The 24,720-nt window shown below is 39.9% G+C and overlaps 2 protein-coding genes across 2 annotated transcripts; both read right to left on the bottom strand.

Annotated features, from left to right (window-relative positions):
* Nucleotides 1–2,640: 2,640 nt before the first annotated feature.
* LOC145496261 (uncharacterized) lies at nucleotides 2,641–4,821 on the bottom strand. Its single transcript, XM_081475959.1, has 2 exons — nucleotides 4,351–4,821; nucleotides 2,641–3,939 (listed from the first exon to the last, which is right to left on the bottom strand). Exon 2 carries the CDS (start codon nucleotides 3,916–3,918, stop codon nucleotides 3,613–3,615), a length of 306 nt encoding a protein of 101 aa, XP_081332085.1. The 5' UTR covers nucleotides 3,919–3,939; nucleotides 4,351–4,821; the 3' UTR covers nucleotides 2,641–3,612.
* Nucleotides 4,822–17,166: 12,345 nt separating this feature from the next.
* Nucleotides 17,167–24,086, bottom strand: LOC145496233 (uncharacterized). The gene is made up of 5 exons (XM_081475919.1): nucleotides 23,893–24,086; nucleotides 21,461–21,529; nucleotides 20,249–20,512; nucleotides 19,664–19,960; nucleotides 17,167–17,936 (listed from the first exon to the last, which is right to left on the bottom strand). The coding sequence occupies exons 1-5, from the start codon at nucleotides 24,049–24,051 to the stop codon at nucleotides 17,919–17,921; spliced, it is 807 nt and encodes a 268-aa protein (XP_081332045.1). The 5' UTR covers nucleotides 24,052–24,086; the 3' UTR covers nucleotides 17,167–17,918.
* Nucleotides 24,087–24,720: the final 634 nt, after the last annotated feature.

The raw sequence follows: 24,720 nt of genomic DNA, 5'->3' as shown, positions 1-24,720 counted from the left end.
CATGGTATCACTTACGAAACTTATTTCCCACCCTTCGACAGCAGCTGAGCGGTTTTCCAAGGAGGCAGTGTGCGTTGTGTTTACTTGGCCGGCTGGAAAATGCACCCTTGTAACAGGTTTAGGATTTTCCTTTGCATATACTGCCGGAGAAAGAGCTCCTGCCTTATCTTTTGTTGTCTCGCTCCTCACTGCTCTCTGCCGTACTGGACGGTAATTCTCCAGCCAAACCTTCATGGTCCCTTTTTCTTCTGTAAGCGTATCAGCAGGCAGTGAAGTCATGAACTTTGCATCTCTGAAGGCCATACCCGTTTGTGACACCGGGTGGTACGAGAATGGATGGGTAAAGTATTTTGCCCCCTCTTTGGTTACTCGCGGACCTAATCGTAGTCTAGTTGCACGACGCTTATCGCCACAAATTTATTTTTTGAACAACCAGGCCCTGCATGTTTACTATTACACAGATATATTTGTACCGATTTCCTGGACGTTTTGTGATATTAGATTGGTATTTTGCAATTACAATGATTGCACATTTAATGGCTCATGAACCAGCGAAAATGTCTCTGTGAAAACGCTGTCGTACTACTAAGCATTTGGCTTTAATTATGACAGGAATCCCAAAATTCCAGAATCCAGTGGTTTTGCTTGACAAGGCCACTCCGACCACGTGCCAAACCAGCTGGTCAGCAGTTACGTCAACATAGCGAATGCATACACACATGCAGCCTATTTTATCGTTAATTTAATGAAACTACTTACCGTTTAGCTCGCTCTCCCCATCTGAAGCAAGCAAGACGGGTAATTCCAGCTCCAGCTGCTGCGTCGAGATTTTCCGTTTTGCCACCAAGTTTCAGGTCAAACGATCCTAACCCGAACTTCTTGGCTTCTAATATATAGATTTAGGCGAGCCTAAAAGCGTAGCTCCTGGGCCGGGTTGTTTCAAAGCCCGATTAAGCTAACCCAGAAAACAGTAGAATTTTGATTTGAGTTCTGTAACTTTGCGGTGAGGTTTTCTGTATATTGTTTGGCCTTCTGTGTTGAGTTTCAATAATCACCCTATACACAAAACAAAACAGCAAAAAACATTTGTATAAAAGAAAAAGTTATAATTTGGTCAACTTTTAATCCTGGGTTAGCGTTAACCGGCTTCCGAACAATCCTGCCCTGTTTCCAACAAGTTAACCTGATATGAGCCTGCGATCCAATCGATAACCAGCACTTGGTCAGCGGTCAACTTCAAAAAACACGTGACCTCGAGGAGCTGTAAACTTGAGCGCGCGATATGGTCACGTGATACTGGTCAGCGGATATCTTGTTTTGACATGTGTCAATTGATCATAATGTGGATGTCCAATATCAAGGAAGTACACGGTAAACCAAGGCTGCATGTCTGTCAACCTATTATTTGGAGTATGGCCGCCATGTTGGGCAACACCGTCGTCGTCGCCGTCGTGCGTACGCGCCCACGAGCAATACCGCTAGCCATGATAACCATGAGAAAATCAACTCATGGGTTTCTTTTTATTTCCTATATGAGTATGGGGTTCCGCTTGGCGGCCCTTCGGGCCGCCAGAGCTCTGCTATGAAATTTTTTCTAAATGAAAGAAGAGATCTGTGTTGTTCCTCAATTTTTATCCTCGCCTTGTATCTTTCGGTGGGTTTTTCTTCACCAGTGCGATAAAAACTAATAACAGCTTTGACTACGGCCTTTGCATCGACATTGCAAACTCGTCAAATCATGACTAAAGAAACTGGAGATGGTCTAAAAATAGTAAGACCTGTCAAAACGTCTGTCAACTCGTGCTACGACACCGTTCGACAGACACTTCCAACACTTGCGGCTTGCTGAGTAGTGAGACTGGTAAAATCAGGAAATTCAACACACATAAAGTCTTCACACGAGACCTTAGACTTTTTGTGGCCAGAGTATTTTACAGTTAACATTTTTACGGCTAACGGTTATTATTATTGTCATTATTATTATTATTATTATTATTATTATTATTATTATTATTGTTGTTGTTGTTGTTGTTGCATGTTGTTGGTTTTTCAATTTTACGCCTGACGGCTAGATTGTTGGCCGTTTTACGGAGATAAGGATTATCTCTATTAAAATAATCAAATTCGGTAAGTCTGCTCTCCAACACTGAAACAATGTAAAAGTTTTAAGAGGCAAATCTAAAATGCACAACGTCCTCCAGCCCGGAGAAGTAAATTAATGTCCTTCAGTGCTGAGAAAATCTGGCTCTTGATACTAGACTTTTAGCTCCGTCTTAAGCTTTTGGTTCAAGCAACTGGTGCTGAGGTTAAAAAGTTTCTATTACATGGTTTTGTGATGTTATTCTTGACTAATGCAGTATACGTCCTAACTGTTTATTTTGCAGGTTTAAAAACAGCGAAGCAATTAAGGCTTAGATCTCTTTTATCTCTACCTTCGCTATATACGAAGGAAATATACAACGGAAGTGAAAAGCAGCTAAAAAATTATTCTTGATATCTTAATCTGTTTTTTTGATATTTAATTTTCCTTTACGTCTATCTGGCCACGTCTATGGTGTCTACCTAACTAAGGAACTTGTTTGCACACCCAGTCTTCACTGGAATTGGCAAAAAAGAGCAAAATTAAAACAAATTTGCTTTCAATTGACGTACAAAAGGTTTACACAACACGTCGAGGAAATATATAAAGCCGTTACATAACGAGGTGAACACTTTAATCGTTAGCAGGTAGAAACATTTCTGAAAAATGTTTAGTTATTTTGTCCTTACCATGACGCAACTGATAAAAACTACACCAGTGAGCAAAAAGTGTTCCATAAGTCACAAGAATAAATTGGTTGTTTTTAAACTATCAGTCTCTCCATCTTAAGTGATTCAGTCCCAAATATCTACTACTCTGCATACATCCATTTGGCTTCGAAATCGTGTAGTCATACTGCATACATATATATGTCTATTCCACGTCCCCATGAGGCGTTTCAGTGAAATGTACAACAAACTGAACAAAAGTACAATAAAAGTAGGTCTCTACAAGTAAAATCTAAGATTAAAAAAGCACTACAAGATTCTAATCTAACAGGAACTAAAAAAATCAGAGTAATTAAGCTATTTCTTGCTAGGTAACAAACTATCAGCCTCACAGTTATGCATTAAGAGTCTTTTCCTTTTTTTGGTCATAAAATGGGCTAGCGATGGACTTGACTTAATATTGTGCGGCAAAGCGTTCCAGAGAGATACAATACGATAGTAAAAAAGTTCTTTGGCCAGTTGCAGTGCTAAATAACGGAATATTTAGCAGCTGTTAATTTCTAATGTTGCGTTTTGATATCGATGAAAGCTCAATAAACTGATCAGATAGACACCTCGGGACAAGGCCATTCATGCATTAGAATGCCATGATTGAATCACGATAATACAAATGTTGTTTCAGGGGGAGCCAGTTGAGTTTCCTGAGAATGGGAGCAACATGATTATACTTCTTAGACCCGCTAATGACTCTACTGGCAAAATTTTGAACAGTCTGGAGTTTGGTAATGTTAGATTGTGAAGTATTGCTCCAAACTTAAGAGCAATAATAAAGTTTACTGAAAACTAACGCGTTGATAATAATGATTAGTATACCAGTAACAAGTACCAATATAATGGCTTAGGTATCTGTTCATTTTCCAGTGGCATGTGGTTTCCCTGTCCATAGGACGGACGCACCTCAGTCAGCTGAAGGTCTGTTGCCATAGCTCCAGATATGGTATCTTGAACACACTGACTTTGACTGCCAACCATTCCGGAAGCAGCTACCAGGACCGTTTGAGGTTGATATCCCTGTGCCCCAGTTTGGGCCCCACCCATACCACCACCTCCTTGTATTGGAACGGCCACAGGAACACCACCACGTGCCTGGCTAATGGACGAACCAGACATGACACTATGCAAGTCTGAACCCTAAGAAAAGAAATATATCATTCAAGAAAGAAGACATGGAGTTGAAGAGGCCGAAAAGGCCAAGTGGCGAGGGCTCTCGCCACCCTCACTAATGTGCCCCGGGTTCGATCCTGGCCTGGTGCCATTTTGGTTTGAGTTTGTTGTTGGTTCTCTCTTTGTTAAAGGGTTTTCCTCCCGGTACCAGGATTGTCCTCCGTCCAGAAAACAAATTCCAGTGCGACCTGGAAAGTATAGTCTCACACGAAAATCAGTTAGGCTTGTGTGGCTTCCTCTGAAAATATTGAAAATATTATCTTACTTTTTCTAAATTCCAAAAACCATACTTCAAAATAAAAGGGTGTGACTTCAATTGGAGGTGTCGTGTAATATTGAAAAATTAGTTCTTGATCCTTCTGGTTGGAAAATGCTCACCTGTTATGATGGATTGCCATAGCAACATTTGCAAGGCTGCATCATGCAGAGCCACATGGCAGCCCAGATTCCAATGAAAAACTCCACAATGCCGACAACCAAAACAGTGTAAACTGAGAACCACTTCTGCGTAAAACTCTCTTTAGAATATACTCCTCCAGTAATGCCGTCGTCTCCAGTAGCCCTCTCTACCACCGTACTCATTGTAGTTATCAGGGAAGTATGAGTCATGGTATTCTCGATAAAAGTCAGTTGCTAAGGTTAGGAAATGATGATTATTCCACCAAACAAGGCTGAGGCGATGGATAACCCCATAAACACACCACCCTGAACGAAAAGATAAGACATGCACTGACAAGTATTTTAAAATCGCGTGTCCAATATATGGCCTTGTAGTGTGGTTGATGAGCAATGAAACAACTGATCATAACATTATGTGCCGTTTTTTTTTTTTTTTTTTCTTTAAGTAGCACTTAAGAGTGAATGCCTATAAAAATGGACCTAAATCGCCTATCAGTGGCACAAGTCGAAAAATTGATTTCGCTGGTATTTTGTCCATAGATAGGTCCTAGTAAGAATGGAAACGGACCATAGTTAGTTTCTGCTAATACAGCTTTCTTTGGTAGAAATACACCAAAAACGATTTCGACCCGACTGGGCTCAAAATCTACTTCCGGTTTTGCTGAATTTTCCGAATTTTTGATTGCTTCGCGCTCCGCAGAACAGCTACTTGAGAATCTTTCAATAGATTTTATATTCAGTTCAGGTCTTCGTAGTATGTCTGAGCGAAAAATAAAATAAATCAAAGTTAGTTTTGGGCCCGAAAAGAGATAAAACTGACACGCAAAATTTTACAGTATGCCGCAGGAGAATTATTGCATAAAAACATCGCCACATTTTTCTATGGGCTATAACTTTAAATACCATAAAAACACTTTCTACGGGTTAAATATACACCCACCTGTTAGGATATCAAAAAATATCTCTGGGCAAATGGTTTTAAGTCGCCCGCCTTGGCCTGTGTTTCTCGTAGATTTTGCCCAAAATCCGCCGCTGAGATGTAAACAATTGCGCGACGCGGAGAGCCACTCTCGAGTAAAATATTCGTTTCCAGCAATCCGATGAAAGCAATTTTTGAAAAGTTGTGTGGATAAAATAATGGAAAATGGTTTTTTGTTTTTGTTTAAGTTAGTATAAATATATACGTTTTTTCATTTGCATTGCAACACCCACGACATCCCTGATAAAGAACGTTACTACAGTACTCCGGGAAATGATTTTAACACTTGTTTGTTTTATAGATTTCACTGATAACTTACAATACAGTGGCAGTTTTAGAGATACACTTAACCAGTCCTCTATGGTTTATGGCAATTGAATCATTGACTGACAAACAAGAGAAAATGACAAATAAAGTCAAGTGGAAATACCATAATTTCTATAAACTACTAACTGCGTGACGGCATCTCAGCTCTTCTAGCTGTGTAGAAAATTTGTACCTACACAATATGCTCAAACTCAGCTAGAAAACCTGGAATTTCTTGAGTTGAATTAGCCGAGGAAGAAATTGCGTTTAAGTTTCAATCATACTGGGAAAAAAAAATCCATCTTTTCTTCTTTGGTTGTTTGATCAATTACCTGAAATTTGCAGATCATATCACTGGTAGACAAATCATGTAAACATTACAGTGGTCGATCTAGGACTAGGTTTACACTAAAGGAGTTTTTTTGGATTCGTAAAAGTTCCTGGATTCATCAATTTTAGAGTATTCGGATTAGTAGAGGTTTACAGTGAAAGGATATTCGGATTCTTAACCGTTTATACACGACAATAACTCCGGGAACATTCATGATGGAATGGTTAACAAGCAGTTTGTTGCCTCGACGACGAGAAACAAAATGCCTCCGAAAATAAGGCTAGGGGTAGGTTGAGACAGTCTGAAGCTTTCTTTCAACTCGCTGACCACGGTACTGTTATCCATCATGTCAGGTCCCTCCAGGTATTTATTCTGGTCTTTACTTAATATCTAGAACCGTCGAGGTTTTTGATCGTGCCATCGTCGTCATCTGCGCAGTAAAGTATAAATTGGATTTCTGAGGAGTATGGCATTACTCATTATAAAAGTGATTACCTACACCTGAAACAGTACAAGGTAATCACCCAGCGACCGCCATCAAATGGCCATCAATGTGACTACGACTCGACTACGACTGGATCATGTAATCCGCCATTTTCGTTCCACCGCAAACTCAAAAGATCACAGGCGAAAAAATATCCGGATTCGAGAGAAAATCGTTTACACGACAAAACTCTCGGGATTCAAAAGTTTTCGGATTCAAAGTTCCCACTTTAAATTCCGGATTCAAAATCTCCGGAGTCACGACCAAACCGGGGAGTTTTTATTTCGGATTCGTCCACTTTTGTGTAAACGGCAAAATCAATCCGGCACTAAAACGTTCCGGATTCATCACGAATCCGGAACAATTTCCTCTAGTGTAAACCTACAATCCTGGCCATAAGTTGTTGGGACACCTCCCCTTTTTGCGCGCTAAAACCCACGATTTCAACTACGTCCTTAACGTTTTAGAACAAAAGATGAATAGAAGCAGGTACAATTGACCCCCCTCCCACCTAGCAATGTTGCATGAAAATGAAGCTATTCTGAAGACTAGATCGGATGTGGGAAAAAAGGAAAAAGGGACAATAGAAAGTGATTAGATAGTTGTGTTGGAACCAAACGCGATTGCTAAAAAATCGCTATTATTGGAATAAGACGTGAATATCTATCTTATCGTCTCTTTAGTTCGACAATACTGTTCTAGGAGGCGAACAATTCTTGAAACGTGGCTATTCTGAAGCTATTATCAAGGATTTTTTTTTTCAAGATTTTTATCAACATTGACAGGGGGGAGAGAGGTAGGCGGGCTTGCGCGGTTTTGGTTTTAAGAGAGGCTGCCTGTGAAGTCATCTGCCGTAACTGTCCCAACACTTTTGACTAGGATTGTAGTCTTAAATGAACAGCGAACATCCATCTTATTTTGTTCGCGGAAGTCGGTCACAGAAGAGCGAATTTCAATGAAATATATATATAATTTGATTAAGCAATTAGCCAAAAATAGGTTGGCCGCCAAAACAGTTTAGGTGTGACCGTCGGTAAGTTCCAAAAGATCATACTCACGGCTTGTAAACGAACTGCCATATCTTTAATTTCGCTACATCTGATACACAAGTCTTCCGTACCTTCCTTACCTTAAGACTTCCGGCGTGTAGTTCAGAATTATCACAATCTTTGACGAAAGAACCGAGGCGAAAATAGTACATTTACAAACTGCCGAGGTTCGACCTTGTTCGGAACAGCAAAACTCATGTGCCTTTTTTGTCACATGACTCTACATCGAGGGAAAACTGGCGCCTAGTGCGCAATACCGCTGTTCAACTCAATGCGGTAGCATTTACATTAGCGTTTAGCCTAACTCTAACCTTAAGTTTTAAGACTGAAGAAAAAAAGAAAAAAAGCATTGAGCATTTCAGTTGTTTGAAACAGAAACATTCGCGCACAATGAACTATATGTATAGTACGTGCGTAACCTGGAAAGCAATCCGTCCACCACAGTAATTGTTCAAATTAACAGCTTACCGAGACACTCGCACTGTCGATGCCTCTTATATATGATTTAAACTTTTAGGATTTGTTTACTTTACTTTTTCCGACTCTTTAGCAGGAGAAAAGGCACTAAATGTGCTGGTACAAATAAAAAGGTTTAACCGAAAATCGATCCGTCGTAATCAACAAATACAAATTTAATCACTGTAGCGTTCCTTCAGATCACGTAAAGCTACAAACCAACAATATCAACTTGTCATTACGCTTAACAAATGAACTTAGAACGATTTTATTTCTAGAACTCGTTCGTGTAATTAAAATGATCAAAGAAAGAACGACAGCCTAAAACGACATAGCAGTAACACCCGAACTCCAAGTAAATTGCTTTTAATTGGCGTTTTTAATTAACGAAATTTCCAAAGCGATGACTTTCAAAATATTAAAGTTAAAAGTGATCCATTATGTTTTTCTTTTTTCACCCAAATGTTCTAAGATAGCCATCCGCGGTTTGTTGGAAACGAATTATGTATTCAGGATGACCGCCAGCGTCACGCAATTGTTTACATTCTCACGGCGGTTCTGGGAAAAAATTTATGAGAAGCACAAGCCAAGGCGGGCGACTTAAAACCATTTGCCCAGAGATATTTTTTGATTTTCAAACAGGTGGGTGTACAGTTAACCCGTAGAAAGTGTTTTTATGGCATTTAAAGTTATAGCCCATAGAAAAATATGACGATATTTTAGTGCTATAATTCGTTTGCAACACATCGTAATATTTTGCGTTTCTGTTCGATATCGTTTCGGGCTCAAACGAAACCTCGATTTATTTTATTTTTAGTTCAGTCATACCATGAAGACCTGAGCTGAATGTAAAAACCATTGAAAGATTCTCAAGTAGCTGTTCTGCGGAGCGCGACGCAATCAAATATTCGGAAAATTCAGCAAAACCGGAAGCAGATTTTGAGCCCAATCGGAAAAAAATCGTTTTTCGCAAATTTCTCTCCCAAAAGGCTGCATTAGCAGAAACTAACTATGGTCCGTTTGTTTACTAGCTAGGGCCAATCTATGGGCAAAAAATGAGCAAAATCGATTTTTCGACTTGTGCCGTTGTTTGGTCCATAGTTATGGGCACTGGCTCTTAAAGGTTTGGAAAGACAAGTGAGTGTTCAGTAAGTCGGGTACGATTCAGTCAGCCTTACGTGGTGGTCTCACAGCGAGTAAAATTATACTGTGATTGATTGTGATGTTACATTGTAATTATATTGTGATTGTCTGTTCAAATTTAGCGTACACTGGCAGGTGAACGCACAGAGTTTGAAATTCAAATCTGTTTATTTTTCTAGTTCTAGAATATCATAAACCATTATTTAGAACCTAGCTAAAGCATCAGCAAAAAAAATAATAACATAGTCCATTTGCAATGCGTAGGTGGTCATATATTCATGCAAACTGCGCAATATAAATGTAAATCATTATTATTATTATTATTAATGCATATCAACTTACAAAAACTTCGTTCCTTGTTAGTGCTAGGGATACCCAGGCATCCTGTCACGCACATCAAAAAGAGAATACCGATTACATTAACAATAGACGCAGACGTTGGGGTCCAGTGAGGCGTCTCCTGATGATTGGCTACGGTATTTACCATACAAAACAAATATTAATATATCGTTTCTGAATTTCCACGCAGTACATGTAGTTCTGTTACTCTCACTGTAAAATCTTGCTATACTTGACTGTTAAACGGAACCTGTCGAAGAGTGTCATTGCTCGAGTTTTCCATGAGAAATTTCTATAGCGTATTGTGGTAGCAGCAATTTACAAATTATATTTTTCTTAGACTACATACGCAGGCGTGTAAGAAGACGCCTTCTACGCTTCTATCGGCTCGTCACGCAATCTTTCTCTCCCACTGGGGTGGGAAAGGAAGATCGCGTGACGAGCTCAAAGAGCGTCCTTGTAGGAGGCTATGTAAGAAGAAACTAACACCACCCATGATACTTAACCTGTGTGGTTTGCGAGTGATCTTGCATTGGACGTCCGGTGAAGCCCAACCTTTTCATTTTATCCAAAACATCAACAAAAAAATGATAAATTCGAAAAAGTAACGTGATTCAACGCTTTAACATGGAGCTTTACTTTTGTCTTTTTCCTGAATTTCTTCAGTATTCATCTTTCTGCACAGTTCACGAAACTTAAAACGAACGTGAATATTCCAGAATACTTAAGTCCTCTGGACAAACAAGTAGCAACTTTCGAATCAAGACTGTCCAACTTACCGTCGTCTTTAGCTGTGCTTAGTAGAATTCTACTTGAACACTAACGAAAACGCTGCGATCTGGATGGCTGAGTGTTTGTACACTATCAGCCATTATAAGTCACCACTAAATTTTCTCCGATTTTCATTGGTTTAAGTTGATGACGTCACGCAATAGTGTTCATTGGCGGAGCGACACTATGAGCCCATAGTGCCCGTCCGGGTGAAATACTCAGATGGATAGTACTCATGCATCTGTACCCATACAGGCTAATAAAAAAAAGTAAGAAAAAGAGGTTGGAAAAAATGATTGATCTGCATTTAGTGGCCTTTTACCTGTTTTATTTTGTCAAATTTTACACTTGGCTTGCACGCCTTTCATCTGAAAATGTCGAAAATTTTTGCAAAACGTTTTTGAACTGGCGCGGTTAAGAAAATTTAGTGGTGAACAATAAGGACAATAGAGCGTTTATTCATTCTTAAAACCCTCCAAGCTTTGCTCCTCGGGAAAATATTTGTTTTAAGAATATCAAATTTTCGCAGAAAACTATCGCAGCCGATAGTCCCTCGACAGAAATGTTCTTCTGTTTAAACAGAAATCTCAAAAAATTCCTTGCTTTATTTTGTTTCATTTATCTATTTAATTATTTATTTTTATCATTTTTTTTTTCAAAATCTTATGTCTAATTCCCTCATGTTAGAAATTGGAACATGACCTTAGCTAACTTATGCCGTGTTTTCATTAGAGAGGTTCACTACGGTTACCGCTACTGAGGTTTCGTAACTAAACCGCAGTTATTAGAGAAGCTGTTTACACGGAATTAATTAACTAAAGTAGGCCGCTTACAACGGACGGTTTAGGTTTTCTCGGAAAGCAAGTGCTGCAATGTTGAAGGAAACTATTTGAAAATTTTGTTGTCAATTCGCAGGCGGTCATGTCGACCCAAACTCTCCCTAAATGTAAAGCTTTGTAGATGAATAATGGAAAGAAATTTTTTTGATATCTCGCTGAGCCTCTTCCCGTAAAAAAACCTGAAACAGCATCTGCCGCGGAGCCCGGACCACGTAGATGTTCACCGCTACTTCTTCTTATTCGGGGCCGCTTTAAATTCTAACATTTGCTTTTCTTCTCCATAAACCTCAATTATGATTTCTCTCTCTCTCTCTCTCTCTCTCTCTCTCTCTCTCTCTCTCTCTCTCTCTCTCTCTTTGTGGCAGGTCTTCTTCTAGTTGCGCCTGCATGTGCTCTACTACCAAGTTACTGAGCTTCCAACAGAAAGGAAACGCTTACGGCACTTGACGATGAACGGGAAACAGCAGTCCGGGATTTCTTTGTCTAAACACGAGTTAATTTAGCTTTTTTTGCCAGTTGACTTGAAACCTACTTATATTAGGAGGAATCTTTGTCTATTTTTCTCTTCTTTACGCGCTGAACGCATGAACACTTGCCAACGATATCGCGAAAACGTCTACTTTTCCTCGGTTATCGTCGGTTACTGAGCTAAACCATGCCTGATGAGGCGTTCAACTGTCGACAAACCTAGATTGGCTTACTTTTGATCTTGCCGCTATTTACCGAGGTTTGCCGCTACTGTGTTTCTGACACGATTAAAAACTTCACTTCAGTAAAGTTAAAACAAAACCAAGGCAAAAATCTCTCGTGAAAACACGGGCTTAGTGAGAATTTACTTAAAGTAATTCGAATATGACGAATTTGCTGGGTAATTACTTCTTAAGCTTTATCATTTACGGTTAATTCAAAAGTATGTCTGAGTTGGTAGTCCATCTAGCCATGACGAAATTGTTGAGAATAAGCAACTTGGTCACGAAAGTACACTATTTTTTTTTTTTATGGCAAGCATTGTCCACAGTTATTTTATTAATAATACACATGAAAAAGTTACTCGATTCTGATTGGCTGAGAGCAGTGCAGTTCAAGTGTAACACCAGTGCAAATTACACATCGAAATTCTGGATTATGATTGGCTGAAAGACGATAGGAAATTTTCTAAGCCAATGATATCACGTAAAATGATGACGAAAACTTTGTGCGAAAACTTTGAAAAAAATTTTCTCGAGTGAGAAAAAATTGGCTGCATTAAATCAAGAAAGGTTTACTCTGGCCACTGCTGATACTGCGAAATGGTGCAAAAAATATCAACACCAGCAAAAGTACGTCGTTTTGGTTAAGTGAGTAGAAGACGTGCTGCGAAGGAATGAGCATAGCTTTGGATATCGAGGACCACGAACCGGCTGAACTGAACAGATTACTGGAGAAATTCTACGCCTAAGTGACGAACAAAAACGGCCAAAAACGGCCAAAAATTGGCTGCATTAAATCAAGAAAGGTTTACTCTGGCCACTGCTGATACTGCGAAATGGTGCAAAAAATATCAACACCAGCAAAAGTACGTCGTTTTGGTTAAGTGAGTAGAAGACGTGCTGCGAAGGAATGAGCATAGCTTTGGATATCGAGGACCACGAACCGGCTGAACTGAACAGATTACTGGAGAAATTCTACGCCTAAGTGACGAACAAAAACGGCCAAATTGAAGAAAGCGAACGTCGAGTGGTCGGGGATTGTAAAGGTCACCGGACACAAAAACATTCAGTCATTAGACGAATACGACGAGGCCTAGGCAAATGAAGACGAACAGCGACAGCTTTCGTATGCCATTTCAGGAAGGAATAACTTCAATCCACAACCGACAGTATTCAGAGAATTTCCTGGCGGCCAATTAACAAGAGCCGCTTGCCTCTTCAGCTCAATTCCTTCAACCGCCGAGAGCGCGAATGCCATTGCAACCGATTTCGATGCCCAATTCATCAGCGTTTGGACTAAACCAAAGTTCCCCATTGCTCAATCCGACAATGATGAGAGCTCAAGAGCAAAATGTGTGGAACACTTTCAACTACTGCCAGGTTTCATTCAACTTGGCTCCGATTAAGAAGAGCGACACAAATAAGACGAGTGTAAAGGCACACTCGTCTTATTTTTTGACACGCTGGCTCTGGTACGCGACCTCTCCGACGCCACCGATTTGCTGATTAATTCAATTTCCGATGGAAGAAGCAACCAACGATCGACTGCCATTCACTGGCATAGAAATCATCAAAATCGACGACAGTCTTGAAACCCGTGTTTACAGAAAGAAAACAAATAAAGGGCTCCTTCTGCACAACAAGGAGCCATAATCGGGGACGGAGACCGTAAGCGCGCGCCATTTCAAGTATTGGGGTTGTCCCCATGATATGGGACAATGATTCTATTTTTAGAGCAAATTGCGCCATCGCCTGCGGCACACGCGCGTACATGCTGCGAGGATTTTTGAGGATGTAGCGCGGGGAAATGGCGTCCGAAATTCCCGAAATGTTTCATGTTTTTGGCCCACAACTCAACGCGTTTACGTCTGTTGGAATTTTGCATAAGTATTTCCGTCGTAAGCTGCTCCAGTCTGAGTGAAGTAAGACAGTGTCGAATTTAGGTATGTTCCGCTTTAAGCTTATATGTATCGCTGACCAAGTTGTGTTCCGACGGATGTTTCTTTCACATGAGCTGTGCATTACTTCACTTTAAATTTCACATATGTTGAAGATTAACAGCCTTTCCATTACACAGCAAAATACTAGCTGGATATATTTAGATATAGCAGAGCTTCAGGACTTCATAGTTTCCTAGCTCCTCTTGCCACACGCTTGCGAGGAATTTGCCAGTCTATCGCGACTGAAAAGTAAAACAAAATAATTGCTAGTTTGGTCAGTTTGAGTTTCGTCTGAATTGTAAGCAACGCTTGCTGTTTCACCAAGGCTTGATAACTTTATGTCCGTAGATACTGCTCAGTTTTATTCGTGTAAAAATCCAGTAAATTCTCTGTTATCGATTAATGAGAGCGCCCGCCGATGCGTGTTTTGTACAGTCAGTAAATATGAGAAATTGTACTTCCGCCGTACTTTCGCGTGAAAGTGTACATCGAACTCAAACAATAACTCCATAGTTTTTAAATATGTTTAAGATTGATAAATGTTTGAGAACATATTAAAAGCTAAGCTGAAAATATGTGAACAAAGCAGAAATAATAATCAACTTCGAATAACGATTTCGATTTTGTTGATCGAGTTATCAAAACTCCTTGTCTATTTTCATTTTCGCAGTGTAAAACTTCACTATGCTTATGTTGAAGAAACACACATGATGTTAGTAGCCTTTTTTGCGTTCATGAAATTTGTTGCAGCATCTCAGCACAAAAGATAACGAAAGAAATCTTTGTCAAGATTTGTTGACAATCATGGGAAAACACCGACTCGGACTTGAAAGTGCTCGAGCTGCACTGTGCAAATGAGCTAATTGTACGCGTCAGACTTTCCTTTCAAAAACTTTTGCAAACTCACCAAACAAGCAGAAACAATAAGAAACCATCAAACCAGAGAGAGAAACTCACAAATTAACTCGATACCAGAGTAGAGAGTTTTCTTGCTATATTCTTAAGTCAGGAAAAACGCAAAAACATACGCGTAAGCTTACAACTAGCGCGAGCAGATCTTATTATTCATTCCTAGCGCGAGATTGAAGTCTTGTTTTCGACTCTGAAAAACCCACCTTTTACGTTAGCTCAGAGCATAAAACTACATATAAGCGCCCTGGTTCGTATTTCCTGCCTTATTCCCTGCCATCGCTGTGAAAAATACGCAAGAGAATCTCTCAAGGTCTCTCAACTCTCAACATTTGATCACGCAACGTGACAACATCCACGCGAGAGCCCCCCGGCATGTGCTTGGATCCGCGCGGATATATGACGTCAGGTTGGCGCAATTTGTTCTAAAAATAGAAAAATTGTTCCATATCATAGGTGCTCGCGGATCCCAAGACACGGTCTCCGTCCCCGATTATGGCTCCTGGCACAACAAATTAACCAAAGCCAAGTTGACAGCCTGTACAAACGGTCACTGCTAAGAACAATGTTAGACCGCACAAAACGCTTGTCGTCTACGTAAGAATTCCTTTCGCAAGAATGTAAGAACACAAAAGGGATATTTTTAAAATTAAAATATCCCGAGGAGCACATCGACTCAGCTATCAATCGCCTCCAGCATCCTACAGACCCAGTTCAAACACCATCTGACGCGGCCCTGTTCGGATTACGTTGCCAAAAAGATCAGAAATCGGCTGACGTGGTTCGCAGACAACTTGGCGACCTCGGAACGAGAATTAATCAGCAACTGCAGCCAGTGTTCACAAGCAAAAAGATCGCTGATCATCTGAGAGTCACGGAAGAAAAGCGTCCCCTGATAAACCAGCAAGGTGTAGTATATGAATTTAATAGTATTGCACAGGTCTCGCTAAAGTGTTTACAGACTGGAAAATAAAGTTTCTTCTGAATCAAACTAAACGCTACATTCGCGCGAGCTCTGTTTAACCTTAAGCACTTCAGTTCAGTTGCAGCGTCGACACTGAAAGCCATCTTCAACACCAAAAAAATAACCTTACTTAGTTAATTTTTCTTCTAATTTTGTGTTAGATATTATAAAGCCGCGTTTTACGTAGCTAGTCTAAACAAACTAAACAGAACGATAACGCTTGTCACAGAACCCAAAGAAACTAATTTACAAATACAACCTCCATTTCAGCACAGACAGGTATTATAGATTCAGAACTGATCAAGCGAAAGCCGAGTGAAATCGGAAAATTTAACATATCTTTGTAGCTTCTAAACAACGAAATCGACTCATCGCAGATCAGAATCTGTAGATGTTCGGCATGGAATAAACCGTTGCACACAAACAAAAGTACTCTACTCACCCAAGCACCAGACCAAATCCCCAAACCTGCAGTACTGGCCCTTTTTGCCGTCACCAGATTGCCTGCAGTATCAAACAGACGAGTATAGACCCGACAATGATGTGGACGAAGGCAAAACTCCTTGCCATGATGGCGGCCCGCGCTGAATTGTCAGCCATGTTGATCCACTTTCAAATTCAACCAAGTGACGTTAGCTCTTCCAACGGCACGTGAATAAACCGTTACGTCATAATCTAGTTATATAAAATGTCAACGAAAACCTACATGATGCAAACTGAGTTAAGAAATCGCTTATGGAGCTCAGCGAAAAAATGAGACAAATGTTTATCAATTGTTTCTAGTTTTCTTAAATAAGCGAAGAGAATCGATGGTCAGATTATAAAGCTGTCAATTCCAAGCGCGTTTAGCTCCCTCCTCTCCCCCACAGAAAAAAAAAGTGTTTGACACTTATTTAGCATTTAGCCGAAAACAGAGTAATTCACATCAGAACTTTTACTAACCTCAACCTGATTTATTTATAACCCGGAAGGTTTAACCCAAAATACCAAAGAAAAAATCACTGGCAGTAATTTTACCCGTTTCCCTTTACCATCATGACGAGCTGCAGCCAAAAATTACCCCAAGAAATCAAGGGTGCAAACCAATTTTTTTTTTTTTTATCGTTCACACGCCGCGGGTAAACTGGGGCTAATGTGTGTTTTGATTGTAAGAGTGTTCCATCATATCACATGACTTTGTCTTCCTCTTGCTTGCTTGCGGGAATTGCATTGGTATTTCTAAAAATCTCCAAGAAGCGGAGCAGTTGCAGAACAGTTAGAAAAGAAATGTCTAGCCCGCGAGCAAGGTCTATTGGGAACTTTCAGAGTAGGGATGTGAAGTGAGGTTTCTCGCAACACCTATGATTTCGAATTTTCGATTGGATCAATTTTCGTTGTTTTCAAAATTCTGGGATTCACAATATAAACAGACGAGCGCTTGTTATAGCGACGCAATCCAAAATTTTCCTTTTTATTGCCTTATGGCTCATTATCTGTTGAAAGAATGCCACCTTTCTTTTTAGATCTTATCCAATCAGATAAGATCAGATTTGAGTTCAAAAGGAATGCATTCCATTTCAGTACTTCAATGGTTTACAGAAATACAAAGTTCGCTAATGATCATAAGGGTAGCATTTTATTTCTTTCTACGTTTTGTCCTTTTTATGTTGACATGTTTTCTATTCTAGCACCATTACTGATCTCAATAAATAGCGTTCAACAAACTTTGTTTGCAGGCTTATATAAAGCTAAGCACTTTTAAAATAACTTACAATATTTATCTTTGTTAACCCTAGAAAGAATACAACGGAAAAAAAGCAGCTAATAGTGCGACGAGCCTTATCGTAGCCACCGAACAAACTCTTTACAAGTTAGCCAATCTGAATCAGGGAGTTCCGCAGGGCACATTTGATTGACATGTCCACCTGTTGTCACGCAAAAGCTACAAATGAATTGGGTTTCGCTTTGCACGTTTTTCCGATGTTTCGTTGATGTTCATTCTCGGTATTTATCGGCTTAGCTATAGGATAGAGGAACGTTGTAAAATGTAACGGTTTAGTTAGTTTTTCACGCGTCTGTCGTGTTATTAATCATGAATTTCGTCATTGTCAAAGTAGCTGGGGATCCATGACGAGAGAGCTAAATGGATCCGCAGACTACGCCCAAAACTAAGTTCAAAAATGTTCAAGGAGGCGTCATCATCAGCGCAATCTCCCACTAGCGGTAATTGGCTAATAAGACTTCGAAAAGTCCGTTGAGAGGCTACAGTAAGGTGCGTCGTACTGTAAAAAGGTCAACTAAAGTTGTTGTTGTTGTTGTTTTCTGTGTTCTCCTAGATTTCCACCAGCGGACTAGCTGGTATGCGTATTTCAAATCTTCATGGGAATCTGATAGGAAAGCAAAATTAAACGTAGCTTCAGTTGCGTTTATGTACACATCTACAGAACACAGTTAAGGGTTAGTTAAACCTTTAACTCTAAGAGAGCACCAAAAGTCGTGAGTACGCATGATCACTTCTGAAATCTATTTCTGTCGCACTGATGAAGATGCAAAATAAAATTGCGCAAGAGTGACTCTGCATAGTGTTCCTCACAAGTCATGAGGCAACTTGCGTGTCATCCGAAACATCAGACGTTTCCCCGCGTGATTGATTTTAGTATTGTTGGTGTGCGGGACTGATTTTCTCCTTGTTTACCAGTAAGAGGGTCCTGAAGGGGGTGGGGGTGGGGGATGGGTAGGACACCAATTCCATTTCCCGGCTATATTTGTTCCAAACCGCCTTCCATTGCTCAAAAACCCATTCCCACAAGCTGAATTCGGAAAAAATCCCAGTGTTATACATACCAGCTAACATTATACATCCGCAAAATTACGGCTTCTAAATAAGACTCAAAAAGGGCTAAAAAATGTACGAGAATTTGCGATGATGTTGTGAAGACGCTCTGATTCTTTTAGACTGTACGAAAAAGTGCAAGTAGGGAAGCTATTGCGATTAGTTAATTTCTTTCCCCTTCACATTCTGTCATTCCTGCCTGCAGGAGATCTGTTTTTTTGACCTGTAAGTGTCCCTATTCTTCCGAGCTTGGTCGAATGGATCATGCTCAGTGCTGTTTCAAGAGTGCTCTCCACCCCTTCTCCAGAGTCAATGTCACTAACACTATATCTAAAGCTGTGTTCATTACTTTTAACTTTACTTTTTCACTTTAATTTTAACTTTCCTTTTTACGGCTCATTACTTTCGCTTACTGCCGCCTTACTGCGAGTTCAAATTGACTGGTTTCATGAACGTTTCAGTTTTATATAAGTTCAGAGGCAAAGTGCTCGCCCTGTCCATTGTATCATCGTGTTCTACATTTCGTTGGCTGAGGGATTTACCGCATCTTAGCCCACGCCCTCATTTCAGCTTGCTCGTTGCTAGGTGTTTGAAATTTTGAACCGTGGCAAGGAAACTGTATGTGATGTTGACAGTTTGTAATATGAACTTGGATGCGTTTAGTACTCTGCTGCCCACTTAGAAACCCTTCTCACGGCTTGTTCAACTTATGTGCCAATCATCATCGCATATTCACACAAGGTAAAAGTGTATCTCTAAAAATGTGCTATGGCATGCTGATTTTCACTAAGAAAGGTTAAGATCGAGTGCCCCCACATTTGATCTCATTTTGTAACCGGGAAATAGTGACAAGTCCTGCACATATTGCATCTGGATAAACATGCTCAAATAAGGTGCCTGAAACATTTTCTGACGTTTCGACTGGTCATGGTTACAAAATGTTTATCCCATTCCCATTTTTGACATTTTTTGCCCCATTCCCAGGGACCAGATCCTAATAATAATAATAATAATAATAATAATAACGAATCTTTAGACAGGATTAACCCATCAGTACTATAAAGTACTGTTATCAAAGGGGTCCTGTAAGATTTAAAAATTTAAAAAAGGTAAAAAGTTAAAAAGGCAAAACTACGTACATTGGAAAACATGTAAAAACTCGCGATTAAAAATTACAAGTAAAAATGTTAGTGACATAAATTCCATTTTCCCAGGGCAAAAACAGGCCAATCTTAATTTCCTCTTTACCCCTTCAGAACCCTCCAGTAATTCTAATTATACCTGTTCGTTTTCCAGCGTCACGCACTGTCCTCGTCCATGTGCTGGAGGCAACTGAACTTGCTGAGGTTGATAACCTCTGGCACCATGCTGAGCAGCTTGTGGTGTATACTGATGCTGATTACCCATCGCGCCAGAAACGGGTACCAGCACCATTTGAGGTTGGCCTCCCTGAGTCCCTGTTGTGGTAGCTTGGACGGCAACCATGTCACCACCTGCTTGCATAGGCATAACCATAGGAACACCACTAGGTCCCTGAGTCATGACGTAACCAGTATTGGCAGTGTACATCACTTGCCCCTTAGAGACGAAACACGGCAAACAAAAATAAGGTAAGATATTTATTGTACGAATCGAATATACGATTGAATGAGCTAACGAAACGCTCTCTTGGCACGGTTGCACTTTCATTGGAGAATTAAGAAACAGTCAACAGGGATAAACTAAACCTCAACTAAAAGTTCAGCCTCCTCGAGCGAGATCCCTTTGTAAAAATTCATTATAGGGAGAGAAGAGTGGTTTCCACCTTCACTTTTACCTCTCAGAATTCACATAGTTCGGAGAATCTAACACTTTCGAGGGACTCACCTGTTGTTGTTGAGTATTGTAGCAACAAGTCCGACAAGGATTTGTCAAACAGATACACACAGACGCCCAGATCCCAATGGCAAACTCGACAATGCCGAGAATCAAAATGATCACGGTGAGAGCCATTTCTGCGTCATAGTATCTTCCGGTATAGTAATAGCCGTAGTAATAGTTGCGATATATGGCAATTGATATGCTGTAGCAGATGATGATTATTCCACCAAACACAGCTGAGGTGATGGAGAACCCCATGAATACACTAGCCTGACAGTTAAACGTCAGAAAAAGAGAGATAAAATATAGAGCGACAACAAGCACTACAAGAAAGAGCTGGAATGGTTGATTTTCTGTGTTATCTCTTCTGGAGGTAGGAGGGGTGTCTCCCATATTAAAAAATGCTCGAGGACATTCCCTCGTGTTTTCAAATTCCCATCGTGTTTTATCACAGTGTAATACACAACTTAGGCTTCTTTATTTGTTAAATAGTATCTTTTAAGAGTAACCAGTAACTAGCGTCACAAAAAGCACGAACTTAGCTCAGATTGGTCTCTTTTAAGGGTTTAATTCAAATTTTCTGACGAGCATCTCCGACCTTTTCCTATGGGAACTCTTCCCCCTCCTCCTCCCCCTCCCCCGGGGAATTCTCTTACATGATCATGATGATCATGATCATATCTCGTTCTCGGGTAAAGTCTCTAAACATGCGACGACAAAACATGATGCATGCCTAATCTAAGGGACTCTGAGAATAAACTAAATGTTTCATTGCCGCGAATAAACTATTATAAGAATAGCTTTAGCTATAGTGGCGCCATTCTGTGGAACAGTCTTCCTTGTGACTTAAGGGAAGCAGAGTCCCTGACACAGTTTAAACGCCTACTCAAAAGAGATGTATAAGGCACGGCATTCGTGGAAAGCAGCTTTTGTTTCCTTTAATTACTTTTTTATTATTAGTTATTAGCAGTTTTAGCTGACGAATTTTTTACCGTGTTTAAATAAAGATTGTCTCTCTATCTAAAAGGTACATTACTATAACCACCAAATTACTATCTAGCAAATACATTATTGATAAGGGAAGCTTTATGAAGCTCTATGAAATCGAGCTTTGGTACAAAAACAACGAACATTTATTTCGAAACCAAATATAGAACACAATCGAAACACACACAGTGCTATTTCCGTCGAACAATATCAGCGCTTTCATGAACTTACAAACACATCGCGGGAAGTACTCCGTTCTTTGCGAGTGCCAGGAATACCCAAACTTCCTGCAATGCACATCTGCAATAGAACACCAATATTGTCAATTTTGTTAGACCCTTGTTAGTATAAAACGCGACACGTCAAAACACGTACAGCGCCCACACCCTTCCAACAAGGATTTACCTGTTTTGAACAATTTTGCTGAAATTCCAAACACACACACACACTGATGATAAAATGGGTTGCACAAAGCGTCACATTCCCTATCTTCTTTGATCTTGAAAGTAAACCCTCCTAGAGAGCATTTTGTGTAGGGGTTTCTGGAATAAATGGACCAGCATCTCCAGCGGTAGGGGGAGAGGCAAAATTCCTTGCCGCTTTGTGCTACAGAAATATGAGTTAAATGCTCAGAGCTATGGGGCAGTAGGGCCTTAGAGGCTTTACTATGACCTCTCTAGACTGAAGCTTAATTAATGACGACAGATTTCCGGCAGATTTCAAAATATTATTTTATGGAAGTCCACATTTCATTCTACAACTGGGCAAAAATCATTCGTAACAAAGCAAAGCTCAGAATCTCGAGTGGCGACGAACCAAGAGACTACGGATTATCCAGATTAATTATTATTGTGCAAGTCGAAGAAAAAATAGTGATGACCGTAAATAGCGTGACAATATGAACCACATATAGCGTGACAACATGAACCACATATAACGTGACATGATGAATCACATGTGGCATTTGTGCAATGTACTTTACGATTGACAATTGAACCAAAGAAAAGAAACTAAAAAGGATTTTGGATAACAAAGGAGTCTAGTTTTCATGTACTTTCTCTAGTAAACATTTAGATCTAATCTAATTGTTTTAGCATAAGTCTACTAGTCGTTCAAAACTTTATCTAAATCCTCCTCAAATCTTGACAGACACTTCGAAAACGCCAAGAAGCGGCCATCATTTTGTTAACAGGGGCACACTGCTACGCTACTCACTGTCAAAGAATAGATAGTGAGTAACGTAGCCAATCAGAGAACGACATTCGTAATAGAAAGCTAGTAGATTTATTCTAATAAGGGATATATACAGGCACAATATAAAATATACGTCGAGACAGCACGCACGTTTAGTCATCAACAATATCTTTGCATATTTTCATACACAGTTCAATTAGCGATCGTAACCTGGTAACGGTAAAATTTCTCCTAGAGTAACAAACATATACTAATCTCGGAATAGCTGTGCCTGAGATAACAAACTGCAGTAATAACAGCCGACATATTTCGAAACAAAATGCGAACATACAGGAAGAGAGCGAGCGAGAAATGAACCTGGAATACCACTCACAAGATGTTATACTGGCCACTGTTTATGTCAAATGAAAATATTGCAAAAAAAAAAAAAAAAAAAAAATTAAATAGAATAGTCTGCACTGTGCAGAATTGCAAACATTATGAAGTAATTTCATCTGAATATAACTAAGAAAAATTCAATAATCAACTGGAGAAGAGGGTGAAAAACACCCAACATAAACAATATCAGGAACCTAGCTAGGTAGTAGACTTCTGTCAGTCTCGGATTTTATTATTCCTCATCCCTAGCAACCGACAATGAACTGGCTTTCGCCGCTCCGCTCACAATGATGAATCCTGGGGGCTCTCAGTTGTGTGCTTGATTGCCCGTTGCAGACAAATATACACATTTCGTATTTTTAACTCCCCCCGGCTAAAAACACAGCATGTCGCCCATATTGCTCCTCAAATCTTTTCCGTACGAAAGATGCATAATTTGCAGTGTAAAAGATTCATATATTAAAATCTCTTGTGCTAAAGCAAACTTTATTATTGCGATATAGATATCTTACGTTACGATATCTGTTCTCAGACGACGACTGTCGTAATTTTGCTATTTCAGGAGCAAAAAGCGCCAATCGAGTCTTATGCTTGGCCATTATTTTATCTAAACAACAGGTACATGTAAGAAATGGTCAGACATTTGATTTTCGTTTTGTTGACAGATGGAAATGCAAATTCATACCACACGCATATAACGCCAAACACATTCGGAAACAATGCGCTTAGAGAAAGTTCATTTTGAAGGTTGAATCCGAAATGAGTCAGTTTCACTTTGTCGCCATAAACAGCTAGAACAGAAAGCGGCCCTAGCCTTTCAATTTTATGAGCGCAGATCGTTTGTAAGTAATAGGTGATAAATTTCGTTGTAAAGACAACTTATATTTCATTGTACATATGTTTTAGCACGAATCTCGCCGATGCATTAAGCCAAACAGCTTAGCAAAGGTGAAAACTGAAAATCTATCACTTTCACACCTCTTAACAGTGATTTGATCACCCTATCGAATTGCATTAGACTTTTATACATTGGACAGCGATGTAGAACATTTCAAAACATTTTAAAGTCGACTACGTGCAGACAAACTCACCCAAACTCCGATCCAAATCCCGAAACAGCCATAGCCTGTCCAGAAATATCCAACGAGAAGGTCTGCGATGCCGAAACAGAACAATAGAAACCCAACAATGATGTGCACGATGGCAAGAATCCTCGCCATTTGGGCAGCTCTTGCTGAAGTGTCCGCCATCTTTAACAGTGTTCGCCTAGGACCACTTAAACTTGGTCATCGTCTATTTCTAGAATTTGATTGACACAAACAGCTGAATCATTGGTGCTTGTACAAACACAGACGTATTTCCGGCTGTCGTTTTAATTGTCTTCCCCGGAAGTAACAATTAAGTGCCAGGCGGAAATACGTCTGCGTTCATTGTGCTAAGCACGTACAGTACTTTGTGTCAGTACTTTAATAAATGCAAATTTTTCAATTATTCTACTCGTCTGTAGGTAGCAATAAAATTTCGCAGCAAAGGCACTCAACATGTTATATACTGTATTCAGTATAAATCTATTAGCGTCCTATCACGAATGCCGTTCTCTGATTGGCTACGCTACTCACTATTTGTTTTATATAATAACGAAACAAACTACTACAGATAAAGCCTTTTTTATTTCAAAATCTTTCAACATAACTCGAAAGCCGGCCTTTGCCCGCTTTGGCGAACACGAAAAAAGCCATTTGACGTAATCTATTATCTATACAAATTGAACCAATCTCATTGGTTGCTGTGCGTAGCAAAGAATTGTGATTGGTCCAGGAAAATCACGCCACTGTCAAAGTTGACTCGAGCGACACTTCTCATGGAATGAAAACTTACAGCGAAAGCAGAATTGAACTGCGAAATCTACAAATCTTAAA

This window comes from Orbicella franksi, chromosome 8, assembly GCF_964199315.1.
Source record: "Orbicella franksi chromosome 8, jaOrbFran1.1, whole genome shotgun sequence".
In the NCBI taxonomy this organism is placed as follows: Eukaryota; Metazoa; Cnidaria; class Anthozoa; order Scleractinia; family Merulinidae; genus Orbicella; species Orbicella franksi.
This window is presented reverse-complemented; position numbering and strand designations above follow the sequence as displayed.